Source organism: Acomys minous (assembly GCF_964271855.1).
Source record: "Acomys minous genome assembly, chromosome: 14".
Taxonomy (NCBI): Eukaryota; Metazoa; Chordata; class Mammalia; order Rodentia; family Muridae; genus Acomys; species Acomys minous.
Genome location: NC_140496.1, coordinates 3232585 through 3244689, shown reverse-complemented (window position 1 = coordinate 3244689; position 12105 = coordinate 3232585). Strand labels below are relative to the sequence as shown.

The window sequence follows — 12105 nt, the reverse complement described above, 5'->3', positions numbered from 1 at the left end:
GATTCCTGAATAATTCAGAGACAACTCAGATCCTCAAAGCCTAAGACGGAAACACTACAACTTTGAATTAAGGCCACACTTCCCTCCTCGCTATGTCAGAAAGCAGCTTCTACAATCACCAGGTGCCACTGCCATTGCAGCAGGAGGGTCCCCTCAGAGATCGGGCCACTCTTGCCCTCCCGAGGCTGGACAGCAGGACCCTACAGCCGCCAGAGAAGAGGCAAGGGTACCCCAGGTGGCCTGAGATTTAAGAGAAACTGGCTGAGGCATGAGCTGAGCAGGTTTCATTATTGGTGACTTCATAAAACTGTTTGGATAAATGACGCCACCATCTCCTTTAATTACAAGATATGAAAATGTATTTATAAGCTACAAAGCCTACCGTGTTGAATACTGTGCCTGGTCCTTTCCAGGGAGAGACTGGGTAGTTATTCTGGAAAGGTCGCAGTGAAAACATGGTCTGAGCAGCCAGACACCTCTGGGACTCAGGACAATCAGGTGATGACCTGTGCCACACACCTGGGAAGACTAGGCTCAGGAATCGGCTGCCCACGGCGGAGAACTACAGAGAGTGGCCCAGGAGTCACTGTAGCACGGATGCCTGTTCCAATGAAATGTCACCTCATCACAGTGTGACAGCTCATGGGGGAGGAGAACAGTGATGAGGCCTTGTGGGAAACTCCGTGGCTTTCTGTCTGCATGTCCCCACCTTGAACTATAGTGCTGCTAGCGACGTGGACAGACGGGCTGGGGAAGAAGTGCTCCAGGCCTTTCAGACATGACTGGAGAGGGGACAGGACTTCTCCCAAAGAATGCAAACTAAGGCTTGGGTTGTGCACCACGGGCACTGCCAGGGCTTAGCTCTAGCAGTGCTAGCCTCGTGGCTGCCCTGCCCCACAGCTTCCAGTATGGCTCGTCCAGAGACCAGGGCCTTGCAGGGCTCAACATCTAGCCCTGTAGTCCGATATGGGTATCTTTCCTTAGAACCTGCTAGATGTGCCTTCAACAATTATGCCTGACAGGAGAACACGCTCTGGGCTGCAGTCCTACACGGATGCACTGCCTTGATGTATCTACTCTGCGGGCCTCCCTGCAACAAGTGCCTGTGCATACATATGCCACTTGCCTTATACCACAGGGCCAGGAAGGTTCCTTAGGTGAGGGGCTGCAGCATGGACATGCTGGGCCCCACCTTCAACATGCCGGTATTACCCCTTTGCTGAGAAATCACACTGGGCCCACTCACATACAGACACAGAGCCTGTGTCACACCCACCAGGCTCCAATGAAGCTTTCTGGAATTTACAAAAGGTTTGGGATACCCACGCACCACAGAACACCCACGCACACAGAACATCCACGCACCACAGAACACCCACGCACATAGAACACCCACGCACCACAGAACACCCACGCACATAGAACACCCACGCACCACAGAACACCCACGCACATAGAACACCCATGCACCACAGAACACCCACGCACATAGAACACCCACGCACCACAGAGCACCCATGCATTTCCCTAACACCCGCGGCTATGTGAAAGGCCCTTCTTAAACATTTTGCAACAAACTGACAGGATTCTCTGTAGTCCAAGGGCAGGGACAACTGCAGCACTAGTATGATGGCTGACTTAGAAACTGCAAGTGTGGAGTTGGGTTTAAGACGGGATCATTTTATCAGAAGTCAGCGCTAGGTCCAAGCTAGACCTTACCTCCGCAGTGTCTCCTTTAAGAGCCTCTGTACGCCGGGCATGGTGGCTCACGCCTTTAATCCCAGCACTCGGGAGGCAGAGGCAGGCGGATCGCTGTGAGTTCGAGGCCAGCCTAGTCTACAAAGTGAGTCCAGGACAGCCAAGGCTACACAGAGAAATCCTGTCTCGAAAAATCAAAAAAAAAAAAAAAAAAAAAAAAGAAAGAGAGAGAGAGAGAGATAGAACTCAGATCAAAATGGCGGGCAGGCCTGCTGTTGCAGCGTCAAGCAAGTGCCTGGATGGTTTTCGAAAATGGTATTATAATGCTGCAGGATTCAATAAACTGGGGTTAATGCGATATGATACTATATGAAACTGAAGATGTAAAAGAAGCCATAAGAAGGCTTCCTGAGGACCTTTATAATGACAGAATGTTTCGCATTAAGAGAGCCCTGGACCTGACTCTGAGGCATCAGATCTTGCCTAAGGAGCAGAGGACAAAATATGAGGAGGACAAATTCTATCTTGAACCCTACCTGAAAGAGGTTATTCGGGAAAGAAAAGAGAGAGAAGAATGGGCGAAGAAGTGATCTTGTAGTTGAGATCTGTGGTTGTACCTGGTCTCAGCATATTTCTACAAAACTATTTCAACCTGAATCAGAGTTTAAGCATTATTGGCTCTGCAGATGCTTCACTTTAAATAAAATCTATTGTAAACGTTAAAAAAAAAAAAAAAAGAGCCTCTGTACTGGCCACAGGCACACCCAGCCGGGCCTACACCACACATGCTCACACAGCAGAGCATGTGACTCAGACCTTAGGACACACGGTTCTTAGCTCCTCTGGACAATACAAACGTGTGGTTTTACATAGACGGAAGCATGCTCCCTCACCTGCCCAAGGAACCTCAAGACTCCTACAAAATAACCAGATAGTCTTCTTGCTTTTACATTCTCTGTAGAATTCACGCTGCCCTTGGCTTCAGATGGCATAGCTCATGCTGCCCTGTCACCAGCTGTTACCATGGCTCACTGCATGCAGCTGTTTGCAAATAGGACCCAAGGCCGCAGCTTTACACGCTATTACATAGAGAGCTGAGGGCTGGAGAGACGGCTCAGCAGGTAAAGGGCAAGCCTGCTGAGCTAAGCTCAATTCTAGGAACCCTATGGTGGAAGGAGGGAATCAACTCTATGTATGTGCCATGGCAATCCTCCACACATCACCATTGCCACCATTACCACCACCGTCACTATTATCACCACCATCCTCACCACCAACATCCTCATCACCACCATCACCACCATCATCCTCACCATCAACATCATCATCACCACCATCATCCTCATCACCACCATCACCACCATCATCCTCACCATCAACATCATCATCACCACCATCATCCTCATCACCAGCAACATCATCATCACCACCATCATCCTCATCACCATCAACATCATCATCACCACCATCATCATCATCACCATCATCACCATCCTCCTCATCACCACCATCACCAATCTCAACATTTAAAGAGTTTAAAACAGGCTGGGAAATGAAGATGGCACAGTGGGTAAAATGTTTGCCTTGCAAGTACGAAGAGTTGAGTTCATCCCCAGGTAAAAAGCAGAGCATGGTGGGCTGCACTTGTAATTCCAGTGTTGGGGAGATGGAGACAGGAGGGTCACTGGGGCTCAGCTCCTTCTGAGTTCCAGGTCAATAACAAGCCATAGCTCCAAGAAGGTGACAGTATATGAAGAGCATCGTTAGAGGCTGTCCTCTGGATTCCACATGACTGCATACACACACACACACACACACACACACACACACACGAAAGTGTATGTAGGAACAATGGTAGGAAGAGAAGACAGTGAACATGGTTGCCAACGTGACAGGAAGCCACTTACCTAGGGCAGTCACTCACTTCCGGCTCCTCGGGCGGTGGGCTGCCTTCTGACTTTTTCCAGCCAATGACGTACTTGTTTGCTGCTCCCTGTCTGTGGTAAGGCTTTGCCATGGCCCCAGGGACCTGCTGGCCGCCACTGTGAGTAACGATGTAGACTTTGGAGTTGTCCAGAGACCCAGTGCTTTGGGAGCAGTGAGTGGAGGGGCTTCCTGAATGGTGAGAGCCGCTGTGGAGAGAGCCAAAGGCGGCAAAGCTGTCAGGTGCCGCAGCGCTGGCCACTGGGCTGGGAGGGCAGGGTGACCTTCCTACTACGTAGCGTGTGGGATGGGAAGCCTACATGTACAGAGACTCGTCATGTTCATGTGTGGGGCTACCTTGTGGCAGGAACAGCGTTAGAGATACAACTGGGGAAGATTCAGTAAAAGGTAGGCAGGGGGCAGGGCCTCAGTGCTGAAAGTTCCAACTCAGCTGCTCATGTCTCCAGTCTCACAGGAAGAAAAACTCAAGGCCAAAGAGGAGCTTCAGCCCAGGTCTTCATGGAGACAGGGTCTCTCTGTGCAACAGCCACTGCTTAGCAGCTCACCCTAGCGGAGGCCCGGCTGCCCTCAGCAAGGCCACCCTCAGCCATGGGCTTCAAAGACAGGGGCAGGTGAGAAGACGTGTGGACAGTGGGTGTGATGGATTCTAATCTTGTCAGCCTGACTAGATGTGTAAGCTCTGAGGTGGCAGGCGTCTGAGGGTGTGTCAGAAACCCACCCTGAAGTGGGCAGCGGCACCCCACAGACCGGGTCCCGGACTGCATTAGGAGGAAGTGAGCTGAGCACCAACTGCTGACTGTGGGTGTGAGGAGACCGGCCGCTTTGTTCTTCTGCCACCATGCCTTCCCTTCTGTGACCTCAGACTGCACACCTCAAACTGCGAGCCAAAGCAAACTCTGCTTTCCTTACATTGCCTTTGTCAGGGATTTAGTCATAGCAACAAGAGAAGCAGCCAACTGGCTCAGGGACCTCTCAGGGGGACCTGTGTCCTCTGCAGACACTAGAGAAGAGTCTCTTCTCACCTGGGGACAGCCATGAGCACAAGGCAGTAAGGGTTAGCCACAAGAAAAATGCTCAGTGTGAAAGGCCATCACACAGGGGCTAGAGACAGGGAAATCTGGTGTTGGGCGATGTCACTTGGCCTGCTGGGCCAAACAGAACCTCTATAGTTCAAGAAGTTTGGATTATATGAGTCAAAGTGTCACAAAAACTTGCCCCTTGATTATATGAACCAACAAAGGTATAGATAGAGGGTGTAGGTTTACCCTGACGGTTGTATACACAACATTCATAGTGGCCACTGTCCTTTAGCACTGTCCAGAAAAGGGCAGAGGAGGGCTCCAGGAAGCGCTCTGGCGACCACTGCTCATGGGCAGAGGCCTGTGGGCACCACCTGGAGCCACGCCTGGCAGAGTCCTGGGTCCTGGAGGACTGGCCCAGCCCTGCTCTGTGGGCGGACGCTCTGAGAAGCCAGACAGTGACCCAGCCCAGCAAGGGACGCACCAGAGACAAGGAGCCCGCATGCGTGGAAGCCACACGCCTGATTAAGTCCCACCCACAGACACACTGACACATGTGTTTCTTCTGAGTCTTTGAAAGAGACTGCAGAAACCTGAAATTATCAGCTTTTAAACCAGCACACAGATGTCTGTCAAGCAGGAGCACAAAACGCAGACACGCTTTATGGGTCTACATTTAGAATACTACTCCCTTATATTTAGCCTTTTCCCGTTCACCCCCAGCACTTGCCCCAGCACCCCCCCCCCCCCCCGCCCCCAGCACCCGGGGGTTGAATTCACCAGAGCCTTGAGCTACTTTACAAACAAACCAGTTAATTTTGAGACATGATTTCACTAAAATGTCTAAGATGACTTTTAAGTGGAGTAAGTCACAGGCTGGCCCAGATTAGCTTTTGAGTAGCTGGGATTATGGCTCAGCATTTAACAGTGTGTACTGCTCTTCTGGAAGACCCACGTTTGGTCCCCAGCACCCACAGCGGATGGTTTACAGCGGCCCTTAACTCCAGCTTAAGAGGAGGCAGCCCCTCGTCTGGCGTCTGAGGGCCATGTACGATGTGCATACACTCACACACAGACCCAAGCCAAAATCCCAGCTCTATATTCATGGCCACACAGGAAACCTCCAGATTGGTCTGCCATCTCGCTTCAGGGGCAGGATGCTGTGACAGTGCTCACAAGCTCACACAGGGGCTGGGGCGAGTCCCCAGTAGGGTGCCTGCTGCTATGCCTTCCCTCTTCCAGAGGTCTCCAACTGTCTTGTGACTGACATGTGATGTCATCTACAAATGAGTTGCGCTGAAGTCACAGTTAACCTGAGATACAGGTGGCCTGTAGCGTGGACATGGCTGACAGACACTAAAGGTTGAAGGATCGGCGGTGGCAGCCCCGGGCCCCACCCTCACTGCTCCAGGCGGTACCAGAAGCACCTTGGCACGTGCTAGCTCACCTGGAGTGAGAAGAGATCTCACTGAGGTCGCCCATGCTGCCCTCTGCAGCGCCAGCAGAGATGGCAGAGGCGTAGCCATGCAGCGTGTACATCTTGGCGGGTTCGTCGTCAGCTCCTGAGATGTCAGCGGCGTCCGCCCACTGCTCGGCCCGGCTGTGGATCAGGGACCTGCTGCCCGTCAGGTGCACCGGGCCAAGGATGGTGGCTGGCATGCATGGCGTGGTGTCGATGCCGCTGTCGGTGGATGCACCTTTGATGTAGGTCAATCCCAGCAGCTCGGGGTCCATCAGGTCCCCTGACCCAAAGTTCTTGTCGTCACTGTTGCTGGAGGTGTTGCTGGAGAGAGTGTTGCTGCTGGAGTGACTGGAGCAGCTCTTGTCCCCGATCTGGAGCAGACAGACAGACAGACAGACAGACGGCCTTTGGGTAAAACCCTTTGCACTGCCCTCCCCACATGTTAGGCTACAGCTGGGTCTGGTGTTGAATTCTATGTGCTCCTAGAGCTTGCAACAGAAACACGGCTTTTCTCCACCATAGCCTAGTCATTTTAGAGTGCGCGTGTGCGTCTGCACCAGCGCCCAGGCTCCGCTGTGTTTCTCAGGATGCCAGTCTGTTTCCTTCTGTCTGTTTCCAGTGTCTTTGACCTTTACCTGAGTTTGTCGGTTCAGCTGGCTGGCTGGCAAGACCCCGACATCTGTTTCTGCTGCCCCAGTGCTGGGATAAAAAGTGTTTTAAGTGGGTGCTGGGGATTGAACCCCGGCTCTCATGTTCACACAGTGGGCACGTGGCTCACTAAGCTAAGGCGTCTCCCTGGCCCACCAGCCTGGGCTCACGCAGAGGTCCTGCCTCCTGATTGCTCCCACACAGACATGAGCTCAGAGTTCCTGTAGTCAATGGCTGGTGTATAACACACACCTGTCCCTGAGAAGGACTGTGCAGATGAGGGAGGGCGTGAAAGTTAGGGGGAGGAGACCTGCCATTCATTTACAGCCAGTACAGCGTTTCTCTTTAAAGCTCAATGGTAGCCCCCAAGTCAGAGTCATAATGGTCATCCAGTTGGCCCCTGGTGCTTTCTGGGCTTACAGTGCCATGTGTTTTTTGTGCAGAGCAGCATTCTGCAGCCACGAAGTGCCCTGCAAACGAACATGCAGGCTCTCAGGGAGCTAAAGCCAAACGATGTCCCAAGGAGGAAGATTCTAGACTACACCTGTCTGAAAAGTACTCCATGTTTTAGATCCCTGAAGACCAATGGAAAACACAACAGAAGAGAGGTCCCCTTCTGTCACTGTGCTCAGCTCTTGTCACAGCCTGAGACCCAGCAGAAGCAGGGTTCGGCCATGTCTCTTCTTCCTCCATCTTACTGGACCCTTATGCCAAGCCTGGCCTCAGGTTTCCTCTCACAGAACGACTGTGACAGCTGTGAGGTGGATCTGAGTGGACTTGGGGACTGACTCAAGACCAGGTCAAGGCTGCAGGCAGAAATGCTGCATGCGGTGAAGGAGAACTGTCAAGCTTGCTGCCGACAAGGGAAGGGCGTGACCCAGGAGTTTCTGCGCTCCTTTCACCTGCACATTTTGATGGGGTCTCACAGAAAGCTGATTCTCAGGTGGACTCGCCCCACAGAGGCTTCATGGGTGGAAAGCCCATCTGTGGGACTATCAAGGGACCTGCTGTCCGTGGAAGCCCCCACCATGTACCGACAGCAGGCTGCTATGGTTACCGGACGTCTGCCGACATCAGCAGAGGGCCCTGGCTGCAGCTGCCCTGGCCACATGTCTGTTTCATGTAGCCAAATGTACATGTAACCATTAAGTAGCCAAATGGTTAACTGGCTAACCCTAGGATCGCTCACATCATGCTGGATGGGAAAGGCCAGAGGGCTGAGGTATGTGTGGCTTTACCAGTAATCTGCTGTGTAGCCTTTCCGAGGGCCTTCACAATGAGGAAATAATAACAAAAACTTTCTCATTTCCTTTATCCTCTTTTATGAGTGTTCTGTGTGGTAATCAACACGCTCTTCATCACTGTCACAGGTATATGACCTACTGTGGACTGCGATGAACTCTTCCAGCACCAAGCACCACATGTGGGCACATGCTAGCAAACTGTGTGCTGGGGCATGTCCCATGCTCCCATGTGCTGCTGGCAAGCGTGTCACTGTACTGTATGAGGTATGAAGCCCATGTTCTTGAGTAACACACACATACACACACACACACACACACACACACACACAGAGTCATGCTGTATGCTGGGCTGCACCCCACTCTTTCAAGCATGGAAACACCATATGTAGTCCTACTGTGTACTGGCAAGCATCCTGTGTTCTTGAACACTACAGACAGGTGTGTGCCACCCACCACATGCTGACACACATCAGACCCAGGTAAACCTGTGACTGGCTGCACATGAAGGACTTACGTGAGATAGCTTATTGGGGGAATCTTTGCAGCTTCCATCTTTCTGCAGGGCTCTCTCCTTATAGGAGCTCAGGACTTTGGATGGTGGGCCATGCCATTTGGTTTCTGTGGTGTAAAGAGAATTGGACCCACAATTTCCAATGTTAGCAAGAGGAAGAAAACCAGGGTTCTAACAGACAGTTTGGGACAATCAAGCAGGGTAATGACCTTACAACTTCCCCGGTTACCAATGAACACATAGGAACCAGCAGGACACCACCATAGAGGGATCTGTTTCTACGGTGTTACAACTACAGTGATCTGAAGCCACCCCACAACCACAGCCACCCCGGAACCAGCTGGCCATCCACAGGCACTGCCTCCTACACTGGGAGAATCAGCTAAGCCCTCTGGTCCAGGTCACAGAGGTGATCAAGCGGATGAGTGGCTGCAGTGGGAGATAGCTCAAGCAAGGGGAGCCACGGAGGCCAGGTCCCCGGGGTCCCGTGTCACCTGAAAGCCTGCCTCCCTCTACGATGTCCTCGTGCTCCCTGGCCCCATCACACTCCACAGAGCCCGGGCCCTGGTGCTCAAGCAGTAGGGGGGATGGGCACCTGCAAAGAAAGCATCTGGTCATTGTTTCCTGACACCACCAGCCCGCAGAGGACACGCTGCTGCCCCTACAGGGGTCAGGCACAAGGGCGACAGGCACAGATAAAAGTGTGTCTGCATCACAACATGATTCTTAGGGACTTAGCCCACACTGTGCACGTTAAACCACACAGGGTTTTCCCATTTATATAAAACAAATCAAAACACTACTCTCCTTGCCTAACATGAAGCTTCATTCAGAGAAGGCATTTGATGCTCAGCTGTGAAGAGCTCTGTCCAACATCTAAGGTGAGGAGCACGTGACCTGGGAAACAGGTGTCCGCCTCTAAGCCCAGGGTTGGACGGCAGAATGCCAGGACTCAAGCTCTACTTTGTACCTAAGGACAGGACCGTGACTGTCTCCGGTGGACAGGCCTTTTCTGTCCAGAGAAGTGGGAAGCCTCCAGGGATGGCTGTGTTCAGCTCACAGAAGGGGGCAGCTGCTGACCACCACGGATAGGCTGGAGTCACCATAAACACAGCTACAACGAGTACACACTACCTCAAGAGCCCCATGCACGGTCAGCGCTTGTGTGTGCATGTGTGTGTATGTTCATGGGTGTGGACACACATCCACAAGTGTCTCCGGCTAGCCCACACTGCTGACTCCAGGAGTGTGACAGAACCCACAAAGGCTTCCGCCAAGGCGGCCCTGCCTGTGCAACAGGAAGTGGAGCTGCTTTGCCGACACCTCATTCTCTGGCTCCGAGGGTCCCTGTCCACACCCAGTCCTCACATCTTGGCTGACACCTCATTCTCTGGCTCCGAGGGTCCCTGTCCACACCCAGTCCTCACATCTTCCCTCTGGTTTCACAAGGCCCAAGGAAATGAGTTCCCTAGAGGCGTGTGGTGGCACACATCTGTCACCCCAGCACCTCACAGGTGACATGGGTGGATCGCCACAAGTGAGGGACCAGCATGGGCTACAGTGTAAGACTCTGATCAGGCAACCCTCACACAGGACATGCTTTTGAATGAGTCCCAGGCATAGACAGAGGCTCCCACTGGGGAGACAGAAAAGCAGGAAGGAGCCATACCCATCGTAGCCCACTTGTGGTCTCCAGGGTCCACTCCCACCAGGTCCCGGGTCGCTGGATGAAGACTGGTTGCTGGGAGAACTTCTGCCAGGGGGAGAACAGCAGCAGGTTACGGATGCTGACCGTCCCCGTCCAGCCCACCAGCAGGTTACGGATGCTGACCGTCCCTGTCCAGCCCACCAGCAGGTTACGGATGCTGACCGTCCCTGTCCAGCCCACCAGCAGGTTACGGATGCTGACTGTCCCCGTCCAGCCTGCCTGCCTGCCTTGAGCTGTTTATAAACAAATCCACTCAGTCACGACAACGCTGACCCCATTACAGTGTGAAGTGGAACAACCGAGGATACAGCATCTAAGAACTGGAATGCCCAAGGCGGCTTTATAGCAGCCGTCCACCAAGGCAGGAGAACTGGGCTCTGGCTGGCTAAAGAGGGAAGAGCAGTGACTGCTCCAGAGGACAGAAAACCAAGGACACGGCAGAGTGGGTGGGTGACACACAGAGCCAGGAGAACACCACTCACACCTGTTACTCGGAACTTTATGCAGGCCACCAGTCAGCAGGGGGCAAAGCCATGGATGCTCACATAGCTACCTAAGGTACTTCTACAATCATTGCCCAAGTGCTTGTGAAAACTCACTCGACAGAGACGACGCTTGCTCCCTCTGGCCTCTGTGTTCTCTAGACTCTATTTAACCAAGGGAGGACTGCTGCCTGGCCTCAGAGCACGGAGGCTTGGGGCCCAGATGATCTGATTAATGAGGCTACACGGTTTGTTGACATGGTAAGTACTTTGACGGCGTGCAGTGTGTGGTGCCTGGTGCTGAGCTTTCAGCAGTGCTCTTCTGGAGGTCCTGCCCGGGTCTGCATCCTTCCTCTCTTCCAGATGAAGGAAGTAGAGAGAGAGGCCCAGGGGACAGCATCAGGCAAGTAAGACCCTGGTTCTCAGTGTGTGCTGACGAGTCTACTAGATTGGAGCCTGGCAGGGATCCGCTATCCAGGGCAAAGGCCCACATTTTAGGTGTAAGTCACATGACCATGGATACAGGAATTAACAAACCAAAGTGCTGTTTCACTCTCAAATACAACCTATGTAAGCTAGGTGCTCTGAACGCTCATCACCTTCTTGTTGTCACTGGCTTTAACCTTAAAAGAACAGCTGCAGGACATCTGCAGGGCCAGCCACCACAGAGGGCATCTCATCTGACACCAGAGCAGGCTGGACCCTGAGGAGCACTGTCCGAGGCTAGCTCATCGCCCCTGCTTGCCCGAAGCTTACAACAGGTCAGGCTGCATTTGCAATCTCTGACCTGAGTTAGTGTCTGAGGAGGGCAGTGGGTGTTACCTGGTGCCATCAGGCAGCTTCCTGTCAAAGGAAGTGCTCCGGGGGATGGCGGCCTGGGCCTGCTGAAGTAGTGGCTGGCATTGCAGACGGTCAGGTGTGCCGGGCACTGGTGAGGCTCTGGAAACTGGCTGTAGGGCAGGGGTGGGCACACGGTGCCACGTGGTGTTCCTCCTAAAAGGTGTCTTGTATTCACAGGGCGTACCCTCGCTGTCCAGCTTGTACTCTACCATGGGGATCCGGCAGAGCTCCGAGCAACCCCTGTTGAACCAAGAAGAGGTGGTGAGACAGTAGCTTCTCAGAGGCCCCAGGCGAGGCCTGTTCATGGTGGACGCTCCCTCAGCGCACCTGTGCTGACTGGGGCGTAACTGCATGCCGCAGTACCTCTGCCCCAGGAGGCGCCCCTCCCTAGATGCTTGAAACTGCCCAGCTGCTGTTTGGCCAACACTCACAGACTGAGACTCTAAAAGACCCAACTGTGGCTTTCTTCTCTCTGTTAGAACACCACAGGCTGGTTGGGGTAGGGAGGGCAGCACAGTGGGAGGGACCACAGCCTCTGGACGCTGTGGG

General features: G+C 53.2%; 1 protein-coding gene and 1 pseudogene across 6 annotated transcripts in view; one reads left to right on the top strand and one right to left on the bottom strand.

The window, feature by feature from the left end:
- SIPA1L2 (signal induced proliferation associated 1 like 2) overlaps positions 1 to 12105 on the bottom strand; it is a 144795-nt gene that overhangs the window by 23534 nt on the left and 109156 nt on the right. For all 5 annotated transcript variants that reach the window (XM_084756634.1, XM_084756633.1, XM_084756637.1 and 2 more), the window contains 6 exons: positions 11539 to 11796; positions 10196 to 10279; positions 9021 to 9121; positions 8530 to 8633; positions 6109 to 6494; positions 3606 to 3830 (listed from right to left, as the gene is read on the bottom strand). In XM_084756634.1, coding sequence (XP_084612760.1) covers positions 3606 to 3830; positions 6109 to 6494; positions 8530 to 8633; positions 9021 to 9121; positions 10196 to 10279; positions 11539 to 11796 — 1158 coding nt within the window. The remainder of the gene's footprint in view (positions 1 to 3605; positions 3831 to 6108; positions 6495 to 8529; positions 8634 to 9020; positions 9122 to 10195; positions 10280 to 11538; positions 11797 to 12105) is intronic.
- LOC311583244 (cytochrome b-c1 complex subunit 7-like) lies at positions 1926 to 2405 on the top strand (annotated as a pseudogene). The gene has a single exon. The product of its transcript is annotated as a cytochrome b-c1 complex subunit 7-like (transcript).